Genomic DNA, 22,004 nt, shown 5'->3' on the forward strand with positions numbered 1-22,004 from the left:
CTCCGCGCCGCCGTCCTTCTCGCTCTTGGATGGCCGCAGTGCCCGCTCCCTCGGAACTCGCCGGAGCAGGGATACAGCCGCCCGGGGCCTCTTGCTCGTGCTTGGTTTTCCGTACCCCACTTCCTAAAGGGTCTTTAGGGGTTCCCGGACTCCTTCGCCTGGGAGCCTCCATCCGCCCCGCACAGCCCCCGGCAGGGCCGAGGGGCGGCTTCAGTGGCGACCTGGTGGGGCCTAGCGGCCCTGCTCCCTGACGTCAGCGCCGGCGCCGTCATTGAACAGCTTTTGCTTAGGGCAGAAGAACCTATGGGCACAAAAAGCAGCATCGCGTAGCGGTGGCGGAAGAACGAGCAGGAGCTTGAATTTCAGTTTTCTTATGAGGAATTTTCCAGAAAAGATATCTTCACTGTGAAATAAGTAAATAAATGCCCACTCAGTACAGTAAGTATTGATACCGTCCTGTAGCATTTGGCTGGAAAGTGGTGTCAATAGGGTTTTTCCTTCAGACTTGACGCTACTGTGCAGAAGGGCCAATGCCAATCCTTCTGTGAGGAAGTTTTTTTTCTTCCTAAATATGTTAATTGCCTCAACTTGGACTAACGGTCACAGTCGTGAATATGAGTGTAAGAAACAGTTTCTTTCTCACATATATGAAAAGGAAATTTTCCTTCATGTAAGGCCACTATTCAGAGTAAAGTCAAGATTATGTAACCTGCAAAATGAAGCACTAACTTCATTTCAAATGAAATAAAATTTCATCTGATCAGAAACCCCTTGGAGCAGTTTATATTAACCTAATTATCTTTTATTACTGCAGTAAGTTCATTGAAGATTATGGAATGCATCTAAAAAGCAGTTATATTTACAGGTCTCAAAATTAAATGCTAAGGAAAAGCATTATTTCTGCAAACCCAGGTAGTACGGACAAGCCGAAGGGAGTTTCTGTCAAGTTTTACTCTAAATTCAATCATGGATCAGCTAGATCTCGGCTTGGTTATTCTTGGAGGAGCTGCTTTGCAAATGATTCCACTCTGAGCTCGCCGGCCACAGTAGCATGAAATGGATGGCGGTTTCCTCTTCCTAAGACTGGGTGTGGTTTGGCTGGGCAGAGTCTATACAGTGGGCGACTCTGGCGGGATTTGAGGAGCCTAGAGAGGCCCACCACATGTGTGTCTCCCCCTAGTGACCAACGGACTGAAGTTCCTGTGGTTAAAGGCAATTGCTGATTTTGCCATTAGCTGGAAGGCGAAGCTCAAGGAACTCCTGCGTGTACAGCACCATTCTAGAAGCTGGATGTGTTTAAAGATGTGACGCAATATGTACCCAGAAGGAATAAGACTAGATCACTAGGGTACAAATTAAAATATCAAGTTGCATACGCTGAATGTGGGATTAGCTCCGCGGAACACACTTTGGAAAACACTACTTTAACGACCTCATTCTGAGTCCCTGTAATGCTTAAGATTATAGCACAGTTTAGGCACCTTATATATATTATGATGGAATGCTTTCCTAGAGTGATATTCTGTGGTGGAAAGAGCAAATCAAAGGTCTCTGTGTTCTCTGTGACAGTGGAAGAAATTGCAACTATTAATATAAATGGGGGTTTTAAAAAATGTGGGAAAAGTCTGAAGAAGCATTTGCAGAAACTCCTTACAAAGTCAGTGACAGCAAGGCCAGGCCAAGGTGGGCGGATCACTTAAGGCCAGGAGTTTGAGACCAGCCTGACCAACATGGCAAAACCCGGTCTCTACTAAAAATACAAAAATTAGCTGGGCGTGGGTGGCTGAGGTGGGAGAATTGCTTCAACCCAGCAGATAGAGGTTACAGTGAGCTGAGATCGCATCACTGCACTCCAGTCTAGGCAACAGAGCAAGACTCTGTCTCCAAGAAAAAAAAAGAAAAAGACATGTACTATAAATGTAAAATATAAAATATACGCTGGAATTCAGAGACACATGTAAAAAAGAATGTAAAATATCTCATTAATAATTTTTATATTTATTACATATTAAAATGATAATGTGTTTGACAGGTTAAGTAAAATATAACTCAATTAGTTTCTTTTCCCAAAGAATGTGGCTACTAGAAAATTTTAAATTGTATATATGGTTTGCATTATCTTTTTTTCAGACAGCGCCGATGTAATAGTAACAAAAAGTCTCAGCATCATTTAAGATAAAAGGCCATCATCAGACAATGCAGGACAGATTGTAACAACAGGACAACAGGAAGTACTACAGAGATTCAGAGAATGCCATAAATAACTTGGAATCCTGTGCTTGGGTAAACCATTTCCTTTTTTTACTTAGCTGATCCCTTAAAGCCTGTGAAGTTGAAATGTTACAGAGGGAATTATTTTCTATTTGAGTTAGCCACCTCAATTTCATAACTTTGTAAGAAGAAAATGGCTTACATTTTTGCATCTTCAAGGTTTTCAAAGCATTTGCACATTTATTATCTCATTTCATCTTTCTAATCCGAGATGAAGGTAGAGCAGGTTATCCCCATTTTACTGGCGAGGAAACTGAGGCTCAAAGAGTTCATGTGATGTGAAGAATATTGGAATTAAGGATGCCAGAGAACAGTGACTCAGAGGGACCAAATCATTATGGGGTCCATTTGGAGGTCTCTATGTAGAGGGGGAGCTTCCTCAAGGACTTCTGCGGAGACCTCCTTATTGGAGGAGAGGAGGAAGCTTGAAGACACTTTTCCCCACTCGGACTCAGTACTAAGCACTTTTCCACTCCAAGCCCTTCACCTTCTCCTCATCCCAGGCCCTGGGTCCATAAAACTGCAGGAGCCTTTTGTTCAGGCATTCCCTCAGCAATGCTGTGCTGATCCACCTGACCCTGGATTGATGCCATTCTATCACAGCATGGGATTAAAGACTTGACCCTTCCTTTCATATTGGCTTATTGTCTTCACTGCTTTTCTCACATCTGGCTCCTCAACTCTCTGGAACCAAGCTTGGCCCTTCACAATTAGACCTGCTGTCTCTTCCCACTTTGACTTCCCTCTTGTCTCCCATCCCGGTACTGTTCCTTGCTCTGGCTAGGCACAGCCCCCACCTTTAAAGTTTTTGAATGATCACAGGCATTTCTGGGATTTGGCAAGGGATAAATTGAGTTGAGACTACATTGAGTTTGGGTTTAATGGGATATATGTATGTGGTTTGTAGTCACATCCATGTATACTTAAATACTGGTCATCCCACCATTGGAATGGTTTCTAGGAATACTCCTACTAGTGATTGTGCAGGTTCACCTACACCCTACACATAAAAGCAGGGCCAGAGGTCACACTATGATGTGAATGTGACCTATTGCTTGGCACCAGAAATATGCGGGTAGTGAAGAAGAAACAGATTGAAATGAACTGTAATAGATCCATTGCAAGAATTTCTCCAATCCTTCCCTGTAGGCAGACCCTTTGCAATGTGATTTTTTTTTTTTAACTCTACCCATGAAAAGTTGGGCCCACCTCTTGAATCTTGAATTTGTGACTTGCAATGCTGTGGAAAGAGCCATACTTGAAGAATAGGGCTGCTTTAGTCTCTAGAAAGGGTTTACTTTAAACCCATGCCAACAAAGCTTTTAAAATACTCCTCCTATAAGAATCAATGTGATCCATCAGTAAATTAACTGTGAGAAAAAAACTCAATACTCTTTAAAGGAAGACAACAAAGTCTTGATTCACAACAAGGTAGAATTTGTAATGTACAACATATAATCTATCAAAATGTAAGAGAATCAGAAAAGCAGGAAAATGTGACACATAATCAGAACATGTGTTGCTGGATCGTGCCGATCACCTTTGTTTTCCAACACTGGAGGACTTGTGGAATCTTGACTCAGCTTGTCATTCCTCAGTGGTAACTTTTCTCTGCTGGCCTTCACAGAATCTTACTCTGCACATGCACAGCTTTATATTTGGCTAAAGACTTCAAGGGAATCCCTATGCAGGATTCTGTAGTTTCTTCTCTACACCACTTCTTATCCTCAGGCACTCTGCCCTACTTACTCTAGGCAACTCAGCATCCCTGAGGTCTTTCTGAACTTCACTTCTCCATTCTGCAGTCCAAAATGGGCCCTTGAGCAGAAATGTAGGGCCACCAGAGGGATCAACTCATGTGTTTCTCCTCTGTCAGGTTAGCAGCCTGTGCTGTTGTCTAAGATTCTTTGCTTGGTCAAACTTTAATCAGGCTCCTAAGGCTTCTGCTAAGCCCATTTGTGCACTTCAATGTAAAAGCCAGTTGTAGCAAGAACCCTGCTTAGTTGGGTTAGCAAGAATCCCCACTTTTGATATCTGATCACCCTTGATATCTAATTGGGTTCCTCGTCCTCTACCATCCCAAAGGTGACATCTGATTAATCTGGCCTGACTTCAGCAAGAATCCTGTTAGGTTGGTTGGTTTAGCCAGAATTCCCCTTACCTTTGATGTTTCCTCTTAGTAATTTTCTATCCACTGCCACCACCCTGCCCCTTGTCTATAAATTCCTTCTTGCCCATGCTATATTCACAGCTGAACCTAACCTCTCTCCCCTACTGCTAAATCCCATTGTACAGGTCCCTGTACCTTTTGAGATAGTCCTAAATAAAATCTGCCTTATTGTGCTTTAACAAGTATCATTTTTAAAATTTCTGGTTTTTTTTTTTTGTTTGTTTTTTTCCAGAAGACAGGGTCTTACTGTGTCACCAGGCTGGAGTGCAGTGGCATGATCATAGCTCACTGCAGCCTCAAACTCCTGGGCTCAAGTGATTCTCCCATCTTAGCCTCCCAAGTAGCTAGGACTACAGGAGGGTACCATCAAGCCCACCTAATATTTTTATTTATTTTTATTTTTTGTAGGAATGAAGTCTCACTATTTGCCCAGACTGATCTCAAACTCCTGACTTCAAGCAATCCTCCTGCCCCAGTCTCCTAAAGTGCTGGGATTATAGGAGTGAGTCACTGCACCTTGCCTCATTGAATAATTTTTTCTTTATATGTATAATGTCTGAAAGGAGCTGCCTTCTGTCTTTTGTCCAGTTTTAAAGTTGTTTACAGTGAGAGGAGCGCTAGCCCACACCTGTTACTAGATCACATTTGGAAGCAGAAGTCAGTTACCCTTAAATTAGAGATGAGGAAACTGAGGAAATGAAAGGTTAAGCAACTTGCCCCAAATTACACAGCTGTTTACATGTGATGGAGCTTGAATTCAAACCTAGGCAATCTATCTTTAGAGATGCTCACTTAATTATTGTACTGTACAGCTTCTTAGAAAAATGGCTTTATATATGCATGTAAAATGTTTTGTCCAGTGTCAGGTAACATAGTCAATCCTTAATAAAGTCTAGCTAAATTATTCTTTAAAATCCTAAAGCTCAGTATGAATTTGTTCCTAGCCCAGTGTTTCAAAGCAAAAGATGATTAATAGGACACAAGCACCATCAAGTGAGTTGATATTCCTTATTAACACTAATTTTTATTACCATCCTACTATTAGCAAATAAAAACAAAGCATTTGCTTAAGTCCTTTATTAAGTGCATGAACAAAATATTAAATCCTTAGCCTGCTTTCTTTTGCCGTTAACACTACCTTTCTTAACTAGAAATATAAGATAAAATGAATAAAATAAACCAAGCAATCAGGCATAGGTACTATCAGTTTCTGAATTTCAAATAAATCCTGTGCAGTAACACACCCATCTGGCCATAATGGAGATTGCACCAGAATGAAAGCACAAGTTCATAAATAAAAATGTAAACATTTGTAATAGAACCCAGCATTTACTATACTATCTAATTCTTAATCTGCCATCTAAATGAGCTCCAATTGTTCATCTTATTTTAAAACATTATAACTGGAGACATCTGTAAGTCCAAGCCTTTCTTTGGTTTTAGCTCATACGCTTGAAAACAGTTTCTCTCTGTCTTCTGCCTTTTTTTTTTTTTGGTGAGATATATGTAAATATTTTTCAAACCTCTATTGTATCTATTAGAATGGAATGCTATAAACATGTGGCAGCTATCCATTCACTCAGATTAGCATAGATAGAAAAACTAGTTTATTCAGGTCTTCTCTCCACAATGTCCCACTCTTGCCTCAGCCCAAGCAGTGAAGCAATAAAACCCACATAGTCCAATCCATCTACTTTGCCCTCTCTAATATTCAAATTGACTGAATAGCTATCAGATCTCCATTACACACTGTTCTCTGCAGATCGCCTTTTTGATAAGTCTTAACCTAAAAAAATTATTAAGGGAAATGAAGAAATCAGAAAATGATAAATTAATTACAAGAAATGTAAGACTTGGCTTATTATTATCATCTCCTTTTTGATATCAGCTGTATTTGTGGCAGAAAGCCATCGTGATCCGCTGTCTCAGTATATTGTTAAGCTAGTAATTCTGAGTATGTTGTCAAGCTTGTAAAATGTTCTGAGTAGACCACATCTTCAGTAATTTCCACAAGTTTACAATTTTTCAGGTAAAGCTATAATTTATTACCTTAAAAGAAATTCATTTTTTCAATGTAGTAAGAGCTCCTGCTTAGTTATAATACTCTGAAACTTTCATGAAACTATCCTTTTTATAACTCATATTACAATATGGGCTCTTTCATGTTTTTTAACTTCTTTGGACCTTGAGATGCAGTGTTATTCTAGATGCAGTATTACTCACAGTGGACGTTGTCCTCAAATTAGCATAATTTCTATTTCATTTCCGACATACTGTTTTGGATAATGTTGAAATAAATCTTTTGAAAATGCAAATATTTTTTGTCATTGCAGCACATACACCGTCTACAGAAACTTTGTCTTAGTTTGTTTAGTGTTGCTATAAAGAAATACCGGAGACTGGGTAATTTATATTATTTGGCTTCTGATTTTAGATGGCTGGAAAGTTCAAGATCAGGCTTCTGCATCTGGTGATGGTCTCAGGCTGCTTCCACTCATGCAAAGGTAAAGGGAAGCTGGTGTGTGCAGAGATCACATGCAAGAGAGGAAGCAGGGGTTAGAGAGACGTGCCAGGCTCTTTTTAACAACCAGCTCTTTTGGGATTTAATAGCGTGAGAACTCACTCACATTTAAGGGAAGGCATTAATCTATTCATATGGGATCTACCCCCATGATCCAAACACCTTCCAGTAGGCCCCACCTTCCAACACCACCACACTGGGAATCAAATTTCAACATGAGATTTGCAGGAGAAGGGACAAACAAACCATATCCAAACCATAGCAACCCTGCCAAAAATAAAAAGCAAAGAAAAAACTGGCTACAAACTCATAATTTGTCCTATCTCTAGAAATTCTAATAAAAGGCAAAAGATACATGATCTGAAGAGAATCCAGGGTATCTCAAATGCTGGCTTGTAATTTTATGTATCTTAAATTACGTGATTTATATGATATTCTTATCATCTTTTCTCACTAAACTATAACTCCGTATCTCAGGTGGGACTCTCAGGGAGCAGACTCAGGAGACAGTGGGCAGCAGGTTTATTAGGGAATGCTTTCGTGATCATCATCCATGGAAGGAATGGGAAGAAATGAGGATTGGGTGGAAGGAGGACTTGGGTTGTGATACAGTGTCAACAGTGTTCTCAGCTGACCCCACGGGAAACTTTGAAGCTGTTTGGCCGTTTTGGTGTCCCATATTGGAGCAAGAAGTTCAGGGAACTCAAAGATGGGGGTAACCTTGGATGCAGTGACACTCTCAGCTGGTCTCAGTGACTTACCTGGTGATAAAACTCAGCCCTCAATCCTCAGAGGCTCAGAGTCCCTGGTCCCCATAATCTTTTTAGGCTGATAATGGCTGCTACACTGTCCATTTACAATCAAAATTGGGCAAGAGCATACCAAGAGGTGCATCCGTGCACTACTTGGGTACCAACATTTTCCTCCTTCCTCCAACTGTGTAACCGTAGTCCTCCTCTTTATGATAAGATCCATTATCCCTACTAAGATGTGACTCCTCTTTTTGCCTGCTACTTTCTCGGTGCAATGAACCTGAAGTACCTAGTCAGCAGATGTAGCTCATAGTTCAATGAGACCAATGAGTCTCTTCTTGGGTCTCACTGAACTGCAAACTACATCTGCTGGTGGAGGTGTTTCACCTTTAGGAAGCAGGACCTCTAAATGACAGGGCCCAGTGTTGTGGAGCCAGGAAGTGCAATTTCCCCCAAGAGAATCACTGGGAATGATAAAAAGCAGGGCCATTCCTGCTTCTACACCCTGATTCCTGGACCCATGTATTCTACCTATTGAGAACACAGCCCTACAGAAAGACCATTAAAGTGTACATTTCATCTTAAAGGATGGTGTTCGTGTTACGTATGCCTTCAACAAGTTATTTAATTATTCTATCAGGGTAGAGGCTTCTGGGTGATGCAGCATGTAATAATATGACAAGCAGAGGCTGTGGTCATTTGCCCACTCTCTTTCCTCCTTTGCTATAAAACAGGTCCCATGAGGTAGTTCACACACTCTGAAAGCCCTCCGTGATGCTGGCTGATGCTCTGCAGATAGAAAAGGAGAATCATGGAAAATATGTGTCTATTCTTGTCAAAATGAGTCACTGCCTCTTGTTAGGATCATTATTGTAAGTCAGCTTGCCACCAAGTGGCTGATTGGTCTTCTTGAGGAATAGGCACTCAGTATTGCAGCATTGGTTTCTGTTGTTCGCAGGCTGAAAATTTAGTAGTGACTATAACAAATCAGCCTCAGTGTATAGGCGCCCATCCTGTTAGGTCTATTACTTAGCCTCCATTCCTGCCACAGTAGTTATTCCAATGCCAGATGCTGGGTGTTATTAACTGGCCAAGTCCTGATAGTAACTTGGTTGGTCAGGGCCTTTTCTATTATGGGTACTTGGTGGTATAGATCAAATGCAGTACAAAGCTCCTAACACTTTGTGCCCACTCTCATGTGCCCAGTCCACCATTTTTATCTCAAATCTCTTTGTTCCCAATAGTTTAGTCTCTCTGTTTTCAGGACCCTGATCCCATGACCAAGCCAGTTGTCACCGCCCATGTATATTCTAACCTTGAGACCCTTTCTACACAAATGGGCAGCAAAGTACAGTGCTCAAAGGTCCGCCCTTTGGGAGGATTTTCCCTTATCATTGAATTTCAGGGCCACCCCTGAGTTGCACAGTAACATAGCCACCATCTGTTTTGTTTGCCAAAATATACCCATTTGTGAGTCAAATTCATGCATTTTCCTCTTTCATCATCTGGTTATATGGGATCAGTGGCAATAAATGTAAGCCAAGGGAGAGACACTGGTGCAACAGTGGTAGAGACATGGGAGTCTAGGCTGCTTGCTAATGTAACATACTGTGCCATCTGCCTATGTTTGTGTTCTACATGTATAGAACCCAGCTCATAATCATTGGTCTTGGCTTCATGGCCACTTGGCATCCCTTTGTCGGGTGCTATATCTCTATAAAAGCCCAGTAGCACATCAGCAGCTGTTTGTTGAAAGGTGTTTACTTCTCTGCTACAGATAGCACAGCCAGACTCTTGGGTCTGCATTGTGATTTTCCCATTAGGACTTCTCATAAACTCCATACAGAATCTTTTCCTACATATCTAATACAACACCATCTGCTGGGTGGCATGGCACAAGTGGTAAAACTGCCATCTGGACCTGCTTCAGAGCCCTTTTCTGCTCTGGGTCTCACTTGAAATTGGAAGCCTTTTATGTCGTCCAGTGTATAGGTAACAGCAAGTATTTCCTGCTATGGAATATGCTGCCTCTAGAACCCATAGAAACCTATCATTCTTCTATGCTTCCTTCTTTATGGTGAGAGGTACAAAATGCAATAATTTATTGCTTATTTTGGAAGGGATACCTTGGCATACCCTGGACTGTGGACCCACCAGAGAGCCACCAATGGAAGACCCTTGAATCTTTGTAGGGTTTAATCTCTCACCTTCAGAGTATATGTGCCATAGCTCCAATGTATTACCTACTTCTTGCTCTTCTGGTCCAATTAACGTGGTATAATTGATGTAGTGGATCAGTGATGTTCTGCAAGATGCCCAGCTGGTCTTGGTCCTTCAGACTATATTACAATAAAAGGTGGGAGAGTTAACATTCTTCTAAGAAGATTATACGTGTTCACTATTGTCTGATCCAAGGCAATGTGTTTCTGATCCTCTTTTCTAATAGAGATAGAAAGGATGCATTTGTCAGATCAACAGCTGCATATTGTATATGTAGTGCCATGTTGTGATTTCTACTTTTTTGCATCTGTTGAGACTTGTTTGAAATATGGTCTGTTCTGGAGAATGAGAAAAGAATGTATATTCTGGGCTGGGCACAGTGGCTCACGCCTGTAATCTCAGCACTTTGGGAGCCTGAGGTGGGTGGATCACCTGAGGTCGGGAGTTCAAGACCAGCCTGACCAACATGGAGAAACCCCATCTCTACTAAAAATTCAAAAATTAACTGGGCATGGTGGTGCATGCCTGTAATCCCCTCTACTTGGGAGGCTGAGTCAGGAGAATTGCTTGAACCCAGGAGACAGAGGTTGTGGTGAACCGAGATGACACCATTGCACTCTGTAGCTGTTGGGTGGTGAACCGAGATGACACCATTGCACTCTGTAGCTGTTGGGTGGTGAACCGAGATGACACCATTGCACTCTGTAGCTGTTGGGTGAAATATTCTGTAAATGTCAGTTAGGCCTATTTGATCTAGTATGTGGTTTAACTCCAGTGTTTCTTTGTTGATTTTCTGTCTGGATGATTTAACTGTTACTGAGAATGGGTTGCTGAAGTCCCCTAATATTACAGTATTGCAGTTTATCTCTTCCTTTAGATCTATTAATGTTTGCTTTGTATAATTGAGTGCTCCAGTGTTGGGTGCATAGATATATAAATTATTATATCCTCTTGCTAAATGGACTCTTTTGTCATTATATAGTGACCTTCTTTGTCTGTTTTTATAGTCTATGACTTGTAGTCCATTTTATCTGATGTGAGTATAGTTACTCTTGATCTTTTTTGATTTCCAAAAAAATTTTTGCGTAGATTTTTTTTTCCATCCCTTCACTTTCCATCTATGTGTCATTAGAGCGGAGGTGAGTTTCTTGTTAGCAGCATATAGTTTAGGGCTTGTTTTTTTTTATCCGTTCAGCCATTCTATGTCTTTTAATTGGAGAATTTAGTCCCCTTACATTCAGTGTTATTATTGACAAGTAAGGACTTACTACTGTCATTTTGTGCTTGTTTTCTAATTCTTGTTTTATAATTCCTCTCTTCCTTTCTTATTGTCTTCCTTTGTGGCTAAGCGATTTTCTCTGGAATATGTTTTAATTTGTTGCTTTTTGTTTTTAGTGTATCTATTATAAGTTTTTACATTGTGGTTATCATGAGGCTTACATGAAACACAGATATGCCAAGTCATCTTAAAGAGATGACAACTTATCTTAGATTAAAAAAAAAGAAAGAAAAAACTAAAAAAAAGCCTTTATACCTTAACTCCATCCCGTCTACATTTTGACTTTTGGTTGTCTCAGTTTATGTATTTTTATATTGCTTATCTTTTAACAGGTTGCTGTAGCTGTTATTGTTTTTGGTAGATTTGTCTTTTGGTCTTCATTCTAGGGTTATAAGTGGATTACACATCACAATTTCAGTATTGAAGTATTTGGGGATTGTCTTTGTACTTAATTTCATCAGTGGGTTTTATACCTTCAAATGTTTTTGTTTTTGCATATTAGTGCTTTTTTTTCTCTTTTGGATTGAAGAACTCCCTTTAGCATTTCTTTTAAGATGGGCCTCATGGTGGTGAATTCTCTCAGCTTTTGTTTATCTGGGAAAGACTTTATCTTGCTTTGATGGTTGAAGGATAGCTTTGCTGGATATAGTATTCTTGTGTGGCAGATTTTTTTTTTCTTTCAACACTGAAAATTTCATCCCATTTGCTCCTGGCCTGTATCGTTTCTGTTGAGAAGTCTGTTGCCAGATGAATTGGAATTTATATTATTTGCATCTTTTCTCTTGTTGCTTTTAGGACCCTTTCTTTGTCCTTGCCCTTTGAGAGTTCGACTGTGTCTCTCAAAGGGGTAGTCTTATCTGGGTCGAATTTGTTTAGTGTTCTCTGACCTTCATACCTGGATATTTATATCTTTCTCAAGTTTTGGAACAATTTTTATTATTTCTTTGAATAAGCTTTCTACCCCTTGCTCTTGCTCAGCTTTTTCTTGAACACTAGTTATTCTTAGATTTGGTCTTTTGAGGTAATTTTCTATATCTTATAGGTGATCTTCATTCCTTTTCATTCCTTTTTCTTTTCTGCCCTCTCACTATGTAATTTCAAATGACCTGTCTTTGAGCTCACTGATTTTTTCTTCTCCTTGATCCATTCTGTGGTTGAAATCGTCTGATTTTTTTTTTTAGTTCAGCAAATATATTTCTCAGTAATGAGAATTTTGTTTTTTTAAAAATTATTTTAATCTGTTAAATTTCTCTGATAAACTTATAGATTGCTTGTCTGTGTTATCTTGGAGGTTACTGAGTTTCCTTAAAACTGCTATTTTGAATTCTTGGTCAGAGAGCTCACATATCACCATTTTCTTAGATTCAGATACTGGTTCCTTGCTTTGTTCTTTTGGGGAGGTCATGGTTCCCTATTGCTGTTGTTTTTCTTGTGGATGTACGTCCATATCTTTGCATTGAAGGATTATTTATTCCAGTCTTCTCTGTCTTGATTGTTTTGTTTTCTATTGGCGATGTTTGCTTAGAAATTCTTTGTGACTTATCTGTTAAATTTCTTATTTTCCCACTAGATCACTGTCTCCTTTTTGGCACTTGATGGCACCTTACGCCCAGCTTTGCCTCCGCTCTAGAAACTCATCAGAGTGATGCCCTTCTCAAATGGGGGAGGTCTCAAAGGGGATATCCTGGCAGTGTGAAAGGCCGGCTAAAGGTTTGTGCCAAGAGGACCTGTGGAATGCATCTCCTACAGCTGTTGCTGCTGAGTAGCCACTCTGATCTGGCATCTTCTTTGGTCAAGTTCCAGAGCAGAGTTTCCAGGGCTGGGGATTGAAGTCCTGCGTCCTCCCTTTGTCTCTGGTTGTCCTCGGTAATGTTTTTCCCTCAGGTACTCATGATACTTCCCATGGGCTGAGTCGGGGACAGGTCTCCTTCCAGGGAATCCAAGACGGCAGGGAGGTTGGTTGTCTACTTTTTCTCACTTTTTCCATTGTAGAAACTGTGAGTTGGGGGAAGTTTTCCACACACTTGGTGCCAGACAGATTGTGGGGAGGGGCACCGCAGATATAAAAGTCTGATTCTCTTACCATCTGCTTAGAGTTTTTTGACTTCTATGTCCCCAGGAATTGACTCATCCTTATATCTGAGTTCTGGGATATTGTTGGTGATAATCTCGGTGCTGTATATTTGTTTTTGGTTTTCTGGTGTGGAAGTGAAGGCAGCTTGCGTCTACACTGCCATTTTTGAACCAGAAGTCCACCTGATGCCATGTGGGTCTGCTCTAACAAAGATGCCTATAGCTGTCTCTGTAGATACAATTGGAGCTACTACCTCATAAAGTTTGTGGTAGCCCACTATCTGGTTTTTGGAGGGGCTAGACTGGTGAATTAAATGGAGATACAATGTGAACCATCCTCCCTGAATCTTTTAGATATTTTAGGATGGCATTAATTTCTGCCATTCCCTGAAATATTATTTTTTGATTTACTATATTGGTATAGAGAAGAGGTCAACTTGAAAGCTTCCACCTGGCCACTTGGCCTTTATCACTATGTTAGCTCTTACCACACACACCGAGAAACCTGGTGTCACTAATCAAGTATATTTATCACAATTATACACTCAACGACTAGGTGGGTCTGTGGATATATTGTGAGCCAGACTTGGGCCAGGACTCCCTAGGACTCGACCTCCATAACCTTTACTGTATTCAAGGGCATATAATGACTTTCAGTTCTGTGATATCATTGTTAACTCAGATCCTGTGTCCAACAGATATCAAAATGTTGAGTATTCCCCTTTCACCACTGTATGATTTCCTGAGTAATGGCGATAAGTCCCTTTGGAGAAGGACTAGAGGAATCATTATTTGTGCACACTATGGTATTACACAGTCCTTCCTCCTGGGGACCCAGATTCTTTAGTTAATGGGCCTGGATCCAAAAACTGACTCAGGTCTGGAAATTGGGTAAGGGGTCGTGATTATTTTTTATTTATTTATTTTCGAGATAGAGTCTCCCTCTTTAGCCCAGGATGGAGTGCAGTGGCACAATCTCGACTCACGGCAACCTCCACCTCCTGGGTTCAAGCAATTCTTTTGCCTCAGCCTCCCGAATAACTGGGATTACAGGCGCGCGCGCACCACCTTGCCCGACTAATGTTTGTATTTTTAGTAGAGACAGGGTTTCACCATGTTGGCCAGGCTGATCTTGAACTACTGGCCTCAGGTGATCCGCCCTCCTTGGCCTTCCAAAGTACTGAAATTACAGACATGCGCCACTGCACCCAGCCAGTTTAACTTTTTTTTAATTGGCTTAGTTGCCAAGAGAGGAAGTTGGGGAGGATCCTGAAGAGTGTATGTTTTGTCCTTGGAGAGACAGCTCATTGTCTTCAAGCAAAACAGGGAGCATACTAGCCCTTATTAGAGAAGAGAGGGGCACTTCTGTAGCCTTAGAAGGTTCTCGAAACCTGAGGATTGAAGATTTTTCAGGTGCATCAACCCTGATGGTTTCATCCCTTGGGTCAGGGTTCCATTTTCTCCCAATCAGGGTCCTGACCACAGCACAGTAGACCTGCCTAGCTTGGGTCCTAACTTCTTTGGAGTTTTATTCTCATGATTAAGTCCTGGGCCTGGTCCTCAGCTTCCTCTCCTCATTGGCTTGAGGAGCTGAGAGTCTGATATTCTACAAGGGAGGTTTTCTGGCCCTCACACTGAGTTTTTGTTTGTTTTTGAGACAGGATCCTGCTTTGTCACTCAGGCTGAGAGTGCAGTGGCACAGTAAGCTACTGTAACCTTGAACTCCTGGACCCAAATTATCCTCTGGCCTCAGCCTCCTAAGTAACTAGGACAACAAATGTATGCCACTATGGCCTGCTGATTTTTAAAATTTTTTGTAGAGATGGGCCTTGCTATGTTGCCCAGGCTGGTCTTGAATTCCTGGCCTCAAGCTATCCTCCCTTTTTGGTCTCCTGAGGCACTGGAATTACGGGCATGAGCCACTGCTCTTGATCCCACACTCAGCTTTTAATTACCAACTAATCACTCTCATTCTTTTATTTTGAGACAGGGTCTCACTCTGTAGCTCAAGCTGGAGTGCAGTAGTGCAAACATAGTTCACTGCAGCCTCAAATTCGTGGGGTCAGGTGATCTTCTTGCCTCACCCTCCGAAATAGCTAGGACTACAGCCACAAGCTACTGGGCATGGATAATTTTTTAAAAATTTGTAGAGACAGGGTCTCGCTATGTTACTCAGGCTGGTCTCAAACTCCTGGCCTCAAGGGATCCTCCTGCCTCAGCCTCCCAAAGTGCTGGGATTACAAGTGTGAGCCACTATGCCTGGCCCATTCTCATTCTTTTGTTATCTTTTTCCAAGGTATCGGTCTAGCTCAGTAACAACTCATCAGTTCCACTATCCGCACTGTTTCCCACCTGATCTTGGTGCCTGCCAGTGCATTTCCTTAAGTTGACGTGCCATCTTAGTTCACCACTAGTGAAAGTTTTAACAACTGCACTATCAGGGTGTGCTAGTAGTTAACTTCTCCCTACCCCAGTGAGGAGAATCTCATCCTGTAAGTGAAAAGGCAAGATAAATGGCTCCAAAAGCCCACTGGAGCACCTATTTTCCTGCAACCCTTCTGGTACCAAGATCACAGATGCTCAGATGAAGATAAGTGGGTAGGAGATTTATTAAGGATTGCCACCTGTGGAAAGAAAGGAAGCTCCACTGGGTGGAGAAAGAATATGGACTATGATGCAATCTCAAAGGCAGCTTTAGCTGACACTAAGGGGAACTCTGAAGCTAGGATGGTCTTTGTCCTAATATGGGGCAATGGGACTAGTCTTTGCATGCAGCCTGGCCCAAGAAGGAAGTGTGACTTTAGATGAGGTGGCTTTCTTCAGTTACAGGGCAATTCTACTGACAGTTGAGGGCTGTTGGGTGCACACTGCCAAGGTGAGAAAACAAAATCCTCTGTAGGGAAGGGGAACCTGCGTGGAATATCACAGCACACCCTGAGATCAGGGGAGTGGCTCTTCATCAAATAACACAATATGGGCCAACGTATTCCCAGAGGCTGCTGTAGTGCTGGGCACATTAGTGCTCAATAACTTATTGAATTAGTATTACCGTCATATTGTATTATTGCCATCCTCATCTTTTAAAGTCACTTATCACTTAATGGATGCTCTTATGTGTTAGAACTGACACTATGAAGATGACTATGACACAATTACCTGTTGAGCCTATTTGGGAAATTAACCTATATTTAACAAGTTTGACTAATTAGATTGGTTAAGAGCCTTAGCAGAGGGCTAACCAAAATGGTGTTAAAGGATACACCTGATGGTCCAAGAAAATCCCTAACTCTAGAAAATCTGGATAATCTGAGAGGCGACATTTGAACAGTGTAAGAATGCACTTTCCTCCAGAGCCAGAAGCAGGGAAAGCAGAGGCAGCAGCAATTTTATCTTCTGGGCACCTTATCCTCAGACCTCATTTTATCAATACATATGGACTGTCTACAACCAAGTGATATTATCCTTTTCATCAGCCTTATGAAACTTTCCCCCAATTTATCCAAGTCAGGATTTCAGTATGCAAAAGTCTAATGTCATCTCAGAGAGTTCATTGTGCCTCCCCCATATCCAAGACCATTTACTAAAACCTTAGTTCAATCTTTAAAGAGTCACAAGATCCTATTATGCCCAGCTTTTTTTCCGGTTTTTAAAGTCTATTCCTTACCTTGCCAAAAAAAGCACCTGTTTCTATGGTTTAACAAATGGAACTTAGGATATGGACCTATGGTAAGTGCTCTTTAGAATTGAAGGTAAGTTACATGTACTGGTTTTCCTTTATTTTATAGTTTGTTCTCAAAGAATTCCAGATATTTTTTTCTAGACAAAAATACCTGCTACATACTTCCTTCGGTATGAATACATGAGACCTACCTTCATTCATAAAGACCTACCTCTATGAAGCTTTCCCTGAGCTCCAAACACAGAGCTGAGACCTCTACCTAACTTAGAAAGCTAGTACAAGCCGGCGCTGACAGATGGAAGACTTGAGATGTTACAAGATGATATATGGAAACACTAAAGGTTAAAATCTGTTCATTAGACTTATTTCCTAACCTTTTCATCACTCATCACTTTGGAACATTCTTGCAACTGAACTGAATAAACTGGGAAGGGTTTTTGGGTAATTCTAATGCTTTTTTTTTTTGAGACAGGGTCTCACTCGGTCACCCAGGCTGGAGTGCAGTGGTGTGATCCTGGCTCACTGCAGCTTTGATCTTCTGGGCCCAAGCAATCCTCCCACCTCAGCCTCCTGAGTAGCTGGGACTAAAAGTGTGCCACCACACCCGATTGATTTTCTTTTTTTTTTTTTTGTGGTAGAGATGGGGACTCACTATGTTGCCCAGGCTGGTCTCGAACTTTTGGCCTGAATGGATCCTCCCACTCTGGCCTCCCAAAGAGTTGGGATTATAGGCATGAGCCACCGTGCATGGTCAAATGCTTTTTAAACTAGTAATTCACCTGTGTATGGTTATGTCAAAGAAAAATACAAGGTTGCAAACGCTTAGAGAAAGTAAGGAAGTAACCCATTACATGTATGTTTGTAAATTTTGCTTAGGCCATCATTTTTTATTTTCACCTTTGAATTTCAAAGTAAATTAGAGATATGTAAATAACAGAATTATCAACATTAAAATATTCACGACAATGGCTAACAAGAACAGGACGACAGTCAAGTCAGTAGCTTTTTAATAAAATGAGCAGAATCCCATCATAACAGTTCTTTGTTACATGAATTCAAATACAGAGCAGACCAATCATGTTCCCTGAAATTTAACAATCATACTTAATAAAGGCCTGTTAGTGCTGTCCCTCAAGACTCTAATTCAAAAGGGCTTCCTTTGAATTCCCTTTATAAAGCTTTGTGCAAAGAGCTTAAGCACCAGTAAGAAAGACTGTTGCTAGCATTTTTATTTCATCATCAACAACAAACATGCAGTTTCTTTCTCCGATGTGCATGGCACTGTAAAATGGGTGCTACACTCTGTCTTGTGGTACAAAGTTTATAAATACAATATACCGATACAAAGTTGAAGCCATTAAAAAGAGCTTAATAACAACCACGAGGAGATAATTAAATCTGGAGTATTGATGGACTCTATGAAGAGATTTAGAAACAAGACATAAACTCAAACACTATGGTAAAAGTTTTACTTGGGAAGGGGCCAGAGGGGAACTTTTTATGTGCTACTGAAAGATTTGTTAAGTTGCTCCAAATTTACTTTCTTTCTGCTATTATCTTTAAATACTGCAAAGCATTGTGAGCTGCATCACTTTGTGCATTGCCACAGGAGATACCGGAGCCATGACAGACCGTGATGGGGCTGGTGGACAGTTCAGCAAGACATTGGTACTGTCCATTGGCGCTCAGTTCATCTGTAATGACACATTCAAGGATGACGATTAATGTCCAATATGTATAAAGTGGATCCCTTTGTAAAAACAATACAATTCTTATTACTGTCTTTCTTTTTAAGCATCCATAGTATACTACACCACTTGCAATCTTTGTTTTGCTTGTACAAAGAGAAACCACAACTGCTCAGCTGTAGCAGTTTTCAAACACATTACACTTCATAATGATCTGACAGCTTTAAAGACATACAGATATGTAGGCTGCACTCTAGCTCACTCAATCAGAAATATATGGTTGGGGGTGGCTGATTCCTACATTTAAAAAAAAAGTTCCCAAGGCAATTCTAATATGGTTAGTTGAACACTATTTGGAAATTACTGAACCATTAAGTAACTTTCTCAAAAGGGAAAGAACCATTTGTTAAAGGACTGGAGAGATTGTATTTTCCACTAGGAAGTCATTTTCAGGAGGCATCTGAACCAGGAATAACTTGGATCAAGGCAAAACCTCCCTTGTGTCTTCTATTAAAATTTTTTTAAATTGATACATAATAATTGTATGTATTCATGGAGTTGTCCGTTCATGTTCTTAGGTTTTAAGTCTGTGCAGAGTCTAGTTCTTTATTTATACTGTAAATGGGTCATGGTGTTTTAAAAACAATACCTGACCCAGGAAACAAATGTTCTTCCCATCAACTGATGAGTCATTCTTACTAAAGATGGCTGAAATGAGGGCAAAGAGGAAGAAACAAACATGTGCGGTATAACTTAAAGTGGGCATAATAAAAATGTTATTTTTGATATTCTATTTAGTGGAAAATATCCAGATACAATGGGATTATTTAATGAGTGAAGAGGCTTTCTAGTTCTAGTATCTAGGTTCTTTTCTCCTGACCCTCCAACCCCTGCTTGAGGCTCATCCATGTTGTAGCATATATCAGAACTTCATTTCTTTTTACAGTTGAATAATATTTCATTGGAAGGACAGTCCACAATTTGTTTATCCACTTATTTATTGATGGATGTTTTGGGCTGTTTCTACCTTTTGGCTTTTGTGACTAGTGCTGCTATGAATATACAGGGATCTGTGTGTATAGGCATTTGTTTAAATACCAGTTTTTGATTTATACTCCTAGGAGTGGAGTTGCTGGGTCATATGGCAATTCACTTGAGGAACCGAGAAGCTTATTCTTCAGAGGCTGAACTGTTTTATATTCCCACCAGCAGCTTATAAGGTTCCAATTTCTCTACATTGTCACCAACACTTGCTATTTTCCATTTCCTTAATGATAGCCATTCTAGTGGATTTGAAGTGGTACCTTATCATGGTTTTGATTGCATTCTCTATTAACTAATGATATTGAGCATCTTTTCATGTATTTTTTGGTCATTTGGTCATTTTTCTTTTTTAATTTTAAAATTTTGAGACAGGCTCTCACTATATTGCCCAGGCTGGTCTCAAACTCCTGGGTTCCAGCGATCGTCATGCCTCAGTCTCCCAAAGGGGTGGGATTACAGGTGTGAGCCACTGTGCCCAGCCCATTTGTATATCTCCTTTGGAGAATATCTAGGTTCTTTTGAAGGTAGCTGCATAGAAGCTAGCCAAATTAACAGACTGTGGTTTTTAGACTGCTTTCCATATCTACAAGAACTATTTAGTTCTTAAAACTGGGAAGAAATGTTTCAGAGGCATCATTAATTCATAATCTAAAAATTTATTTCAGGTTTCCTTTTTTCCCCAGATTCTGTATCCTCCATAGTTCTATTCATGACATGGGTCATTCATCTCTGTATTCTAAACCCTCAACAAACTGTAGACACTAATATTTATTGGATGAATGGTCTCTCATCAGCCACCTTTTCTTTTTTTTTTTTTGAGACAGAGTCTTGCTCTATCACCCAGGCTGGAGTGCAGTGGTGCAATCTCGGTTCACTGCAACCTCCGCCTCCCAGGTTCAAGTGATTCTCCCACCACCTGGGCCTCCCGAGTAGCTGGGATTATAGGTGCACGCCACCATGCCTGGCTAATTTTTGTATTTTTAGTAGAGACGGGGTTTCACCATGTTGGTCAGACTGGTCTCAAACTCCTGACCTCAGGTGATCCGCCTGCCTTGGCCTCCCAAAGTGCCGGGATTACAGGCATGAGCCACCGCACCCGGCCTCTGGCCTCTTTTCTTTTGAGACAAGTCTCACTCTGTCACCCAGGCTGGAAAGCAGCTGCATGATCATGGCTCACTGCTGCCTCAACCTCAGGGGCTCAAGTCATTGTCCCCACCTCAGCCTCCCTAGTAGCCTGGACTACAGGCATGTGCCACCACACCCGGTTAATTTTTCATCAGCCACCTTCTCTAACCATCTGTCTGCACTGACTTCTCAGGTTCTGCATCATTATTGGTTTACTATGACAATGCATTGACCCGTCCTTCAATCCCAAAATAGCAGAGAATATCAGAAGTTCTTTGAGCCCCTAAGTGCCCTACTTTCCCAGGGTCAGGGGACCCTGAGAAGCAAGGTCCCCACATCTGTGGTTGGATAGGGATATAAAATTTCTCACACGTTAAATCAAGTCACTTTGGCCACACACGGTGGCTCACACCTGTAATCCCAGCACTTTGGGAGGCCGAGGTGGGTAGATCACTTGAGGTCAGGAGTTTGAGACCAGCTTGGCCAACATGGTGAAACTCCCATCTCTACTAAAAAAAACTTTGGGAGGCCAAGGTGGGTGGATCATGAAGTCAGGAGTTTGAGACCAGCTTGGCCAACATGGTGAAACTCCCATCTCTACTAAAAAAAACTTTGGGAGGCCAAGGTGGGTGGATCATGAAGTCAGGAGTTTGAGACCAGCCTGGCCAACATGGTGAAACCCCGTCTCTTCTAAAAATGCAAAAATTAGCTGGGCATGGTGGCACACACCTGTAGTCCCAGCTATTTGGGAGGCGGAGGCAGGAGAATTGCTTGAACCTGGGAGGCAGAGGTTACAGTGAGCTGAGATCACGCCACTGCACTCCAGCCTGGGCAACACATCAAGACTGCATCTCGGGGAAAAAAAAAAATTAGCCAGGCGTGGTGGTGCGCCTGTAATCCCAGCTTCTTGGGAGATTGAAGCAGGAGGATTGCTTGAACCTGGGAGGCAGAGGTTGCAGTGAGTTGAGACTGTGCCACTGTACTCCAGCCTGGGCAACAGAAACAAGACTCTGTCTCAAAAAAAAAAAAAAAAAAGAACAAAATCAAGACACCAAACACACACAACTAATTAGCTTTATAAATTGAATTAAAAGAAAATCCATACTGACTTGCTTTCCCATCTGTCCATATTTGTCTATCTAAATGATTAAGGGCTAGAGAAAATACAGATGATGATGGCTG

At 41.2% G+C, this 22,004-nt stretch overlaps 1 protein-coding gene and 1 long non-coding RNA gene across 4 annotated transcripts in view; one reads left to right on the top strand and one right to left on the bottom strand.

Moving 5' to 3' along the window:
- Positions 1–20,477, top strand: LOC112636023. Its single transcript, XR_003122119.1, has 3 exons — positions 1–438; positions 17,107–17,306; positions 19,775–20,477. It is a non-coding gene; the product is annotated as an uncharacterized LOC112636023 (long non-coding RNA).
- Positions 17,820–22,004, bottom strand: part of PRKRA (protein activator of interferon induced protein kinase EIF2AK2) — a 20,873-nt gene continuing 16,688 nt past the window's right edge. For all 3 annotated transcript variants that reach the window (XM_025404292.1, XM_025404293.1, XM_025404291.1), the window contains one exon: positions 17,820–18,659. In XM_025404292.1, the coding sequence (XP_025260077.1) occupies positions 18,502–18,659 (158 nt within the window). In that variant the 3' untranslated portion in view covers positions 17,820–18,501. The remainder of the gene's footprint in view (positions 18,660–22,004) is intronic.

This window comes from Theropithecus gelada, chromosome 12 (assembly GCF_003255815.1).
Source record: "Theropithecus gelada isolate Dixy chromosome 12, Tgel_1.0, whole genome shotgun sequence".
In the NCBI taxonomy this organism is placed as follows: Eukaryota; Metazoa; Chordata; class Mammalia; order Primates; family Cercopithecidae; genus Theropithecus; species Theropithecus gelada.